Genomic DNA, 4,859 nt, shown 5'->3' on the forward strand with positions numbered 1-4,859 from the left:
AGCTGTTGTTGTTGTTGATGTTGTTGGTGTTGTTTTTGGATACTAGTTGCTGCAACATAAGACTATAGTTGTCTTTCTTTAAATACCCAATCTTTATAAGTCACCACAGTATTTCTTTCTCCCTCAAATCAGTGCGTATGAGTGTTGTCCCTCTTTTTTACACAGTATTCTGTGCCATATTACCTGTATGAGTTTAGTTGAGTTGTTGTTCAGCAAACAATCATTTTGTATATAGCAAGAAGACAAATGTGTTTATGCATTCATTCAACACACGCACGAGTACAAGGCAATACGTATTGTACATTGTATATTCATTGAAAAGCGTACACAGTGGTGGAATAATAGCGAGAAGAGAAAAAGATTGTGGCAAAAGTGAACTGAAAAAAATAAAATCAGAATCAAAACTGGATTTGTTCAACTCGTGTCTCAGACAAATCATTCGGTGCGAAGCTGTTGAGGTGAACAGAAGCGTAGTGGCGTAGAAGTGAAAGTTGAATTCAAACAAATAAAACAAAAAAAAAGTTATAAAAGAAACATTTCAAAATAAATTTTTTTGTATTAACAAACACAAACAAAAATTAATAAAAACAATATTGCATTAATAAAAATAAAAAATATTACTGTGCAAAAATATGACAAAAAATTATATATGACAATAGAAAGAAAAAAATTGTTATTAAATTATTACAAAAATTCTATGAACAAATTGTTAAAAGTGATACGGCAAATAAACAATTGAAAAAATATTTTTCGTTAAACAAAACTTCAAAAACTTTTAAAATTTGACTAAAAAGTTCATTAAATCTAAAAATGGCAACATTATCATCACATCCTAATTATGGTTTCCATTTGAGTCAAGGCTTGGATATACCCACACCCGGTGATTATGCATCACAGAGCACATTGAGTCCAGCTGATATGGATATCAAACGTGTTATGCACTTCTCACAAAGTGGCAGTTTGGCAGCTATATCTGCTGCCATGGGTGGATCGCCCGTCGGCGGTCATGCGGCCAGTAACGGTAATTCGATTATGGGCACAGCCAGCATGGGTCATATGGGTGGACAGAATGTATCACATTCATTGGCTGGAGTTGGTGGTGCTGGCAGTCATATGCACACTTCCGTCGGTCATCAAACATTGTCGCCAAATTCATCAATTGGTTCTGCTGGTAGCATAGGCAGCCAAAGCTCACTTGGTTCGGTTGGTCACGGTGGTCATGGCAGTGGGGGTCCAGGTTCACATCATCATCCGACCTCACCTGGTCAAGAAGGTCACATCAAGCGTCCGATGAATGCTTTTATGGTGTGGTCCCGCTTACAACGTCGTCAAATTGCCAAAGATAATCCAAAAATGCACAATTCAGAAATATCAAAACGTTTAGGTGCTGAATGGAAACTGCTTGCCGACTCTGAAAAGCGTCCATTCATTGATGAAGCGAAACGATTACGTGCACTGCATATGAAAGAACATCCCGATTACAAATATCGTCCCCGACGCAAACCAAAAAACCCTCTAGCTGGTGGTCCACAAGGTGCTTTACAAATGCAAGCAAATGGTCAACAGAAATTAGGACCGAATGGCGGTGCTGGTGCTGGTGGCTACAATCCATTCCATCAATTACCACCTTATTTCGCGCCATCTCATCATCTTGAACAACCTTATCCAGTACCTTACTTCGGTGGCTTTGATCCATTAGCTTTGTCAAAACTACACCAAACACAAGCAGCCGCCGCAGCTGCAGCCACAAATCAATCACACAATGTACTTGAAGCACAGAAAGCTCCACAGCTGCCACCAACCACACTGAGCAGTTTCTATTCGGGCATCTACTCCGGCATCTCTGCACCTTCCCTGTATGCTGCACATTCTGCGAATGCCGCCGCTGGTTTATACAACTCCTCATCCACATCATCACCGGGCTCATCGCCTGGCACAATCACGCCAAACGGCATGGATGTATCGATGGACAATGCGCTCAGACGGCCGGTACCGGTTCTATATTAAGAAACTTGGTAATATTCACACTGGTTTTACATCAAAAGTACAATTTATGACTTTGTTAAAATTTATAAAAAAAGTATATATATCCTCTCTTTAGAAAAAAGTGATCACGTGGTTTTAAATCTTATAAAGTTTATAAGTCTCCTAGTGTTATTCGAAATATTGGTAGTTGAGAAATATTTAACGTTTATCAAACATAAAAAAAAAAAATTATTGTAAAATATATTTAAGTATTTGTATATCTAAAGCCCTCATATGCATTCCACTCTTGAGTCCTATCACGACTATCATTGCAAGAAACTATTGTCAGCAATTGTGACATTTCAGTCGCAGTTCAGTTCTAGTGATAAGCAAACATTTATTGTAGTTTTAAAAAAATTATTTGTGTATTTAAACTTTAAAGATTCAGATTAGAGATTCAACCTATCAATTCTATGTATAAAATGTTCATTGTTTAGGTCCTTGAAGTAGACGTAAGTTTGTTGTTTATCCTGCAGCTTTTTAGTTTTACTACATTTCCATTGTATTTGTCCTTCATCCCGCAAGTATCTATGTTACGTATTGTAAAATTTATTTATGTTTTTAAACAATTGTAAATACGATAAATTAATTTAATTGAAACTAAAATTGTATAATAAAATGATTGTGTAATGCATTTAAATAAAAGTATTATTATATATGTATAACTAATAAATAATTTAAAAAATATGACATGAAATGAAATAAAAATAATTGATTTAAAAAACTATATAAGAGACTTTTTATTATTAATTTTTTGTTAAGAAGAAACTAAATCCTCGATTTGATAATACATTTTGGATATCAAATTGGAGCTTTATCTAGATTTTATACTTCTAGCGGTACCGGTTCTAAAATTACAGGAACATTCAGACTCTGAATGGATTAACAACATTTATTATAGTTTTAACCTGCACCATTGAGATTCGAAAAGAATTTAATATTTTCAAAATAAATCAAATGGATTGTTTTTAGCTGAAAAGATTTGGAACTACTTATAAAAATATAGTTTTAGCAAACCGATAATTCATGGACAATTGAATAATCCTTTTATACAAGTTTTATTTATATAAATCGCTCAAAATTATAACTTAACTATATTAATTATGATTCCAAAGTAACTAAATTTTTTTTAAATTATTTATAGGTGACTATAAATCGTTCAAAATTATAACTGTGGTTCCAAAGTAACTAAATTTTTCTAAATTATTTATAGGTGATTATAAATCGCTTATATATATAAAATTATAACTGAACTATATTAGCTATGGTTCCAAAGTAGTTAAATTATGTCTAAACTATTTATAGGTGACTTACAGCTATATAATCAAAAGTTATAGCTAAATTACATTAACTATGGTTCAAAAAAATTAAATTCGGTCCAATCAATATATAAGTGATCTATAGATATAATAATAAAAGTTGTACTGAATTACATAAACTATGGTTTCCAAATATATTAGCTAAATTTTATCTAAACTGTGTAGAGGTGACCTATCATCACAATATTAAAAGTTAATTTTGCAAGAAATCAGTATATTAAGAAAACCAAGGACTATATTGATTAAAAAGATTTGTTTAGTATATATAACATTAATATTTATATCCTCGTCCAAAGTTAGGATGTCTTCAATAACTGCTTCATATCATTAACAAGCTTATATCAAAGCTTGAAAACCCATAACCCGATATTTTCTATAAATCTCTAAAAATACTTTGGAACAGTGGAAAACATACTTTGACTAATATTTGATAACTATAATATGTTAATTTAAATAATTTCGCATATTAGAAAATACGTATATAAAAATAAATACATGACGAGAAAAAAAGGACTTAAGGCGCAGATTATCGGTCATATACTTTATAAGTACACAACGTTTTTATATACATAGACAAGATGGTGTCTACTACGACTACTAACACAGTATCCTGATTAAACTCATTAGATCTTTCAATATTTATACATTTCGTATTTCTAAACATATTTATACAAGTTTATATTTTTGCTATAAATATTTCTTTATGATTAATAAATAATGGTAATAATGATTATGATTTTGGATTATTTATGTACATAATCCAACAATGACAATTTTGTTTTAAATAAATAACGATTAATACCTTTAAATAAAGTATTAACTAATTTCATTTTTTAAATCGTCAATGTTAATGAAATATGAATTCAGTCATATATTTACTTTGTATAATCTCCATATAATCTTTAATTTAAATTAAGTTACTTTTAGTGTAAGATTAGTAGATCTATCTTTCTGTGTATAGATCTATGCAGACGTCGTAACTCTTCTAAAAACAGAAGTCACTTTGCTCTCTCAAGTTTTTTCAAAGATATTGAAATTATGTTTAATGATGATGCTTTACAATTAATTATTTTTTCAGCAATAAAAGTCAATTTTAATACATAGGTACCTGCAGAGCTTCACATATTTGAGAATCCGATAATAGAAATACACGAAGAAGGATCGAAAGTCGACTAATTATGATATCAACAAAGTAAAGATTTTCTGAAATCAGTGTTGTTTTGAAAATTTATTATAAATGAAAATCTTAAATATAGCCTTTAATATAACTAGTTCTCAATAAAACACCAAAACCTAAATTAATTAACCCAGATATTAAAGTGTTAGGGAGTAAATTTAACAAAAAATCAACTCTATTGAAAACAATAATTTTTTAAAGAAAATAGTTTCTTTCTTCATAACTGACGTTAAAAATAAATTTAATACAAAAAATCAGCTGAAATATTGACAACTCACTTAATCTAGTTATTTTGACATATTCATAGGTACTCCATATAGACTTCGACGACATCTTTT

The 4,859-nt window shown here is 30.7% G+C and overlaps 1 protein-coding gene across 1 annotated transcript; it reads left to right on the forward strand.

The window, feature by feature from the left end:
- Positions 1-282: 282 nt before the first annotated feature.
- Positions 283-2,733, forward strand: LOC119664669 (SOX domain-containing protein dichaete-like). Its single transcript, XM_038074122.1, has one exon. It carries the CDS (start codon positions 811-813, stop codon positions 2,005-2,007), a length of 1,197 nt encoding a protein of 398 aa, XP_037930050.1. The 5' UTR covers positions 283-810; the 3' UTR covers positions 2,008-2,733.
- Positions 2,734-4,859: the final 2,126 nt, after the last annotated feature.

The sequence above is a fragment of the Teleopsis dalmanni genome, unplaced genomic scaffold (assembly GCF_002237135.1).
Source record: "Teleopsis dalmanni isolate 2A unplaced genomic scaffold, ASM223713v2 unscaffolded_contig_2428, whole genome shotgun sequence".
Taxonomy (NCBI): Eukaryota; Metazoa; Arthropoda; class Insecta; order Diptera; family Diopsidae; genus Teleopsis; species Teleopsis dalmanni.

Excerpts from the sequence above, each read along its gene's own strand:
- LOC119664669 (XM_038074122.1), top strand. The coding sequence starts at position 811 with ATGGCAACATTATCATCACATCCTAATTATGGTTTCCATTTGAGTCAA.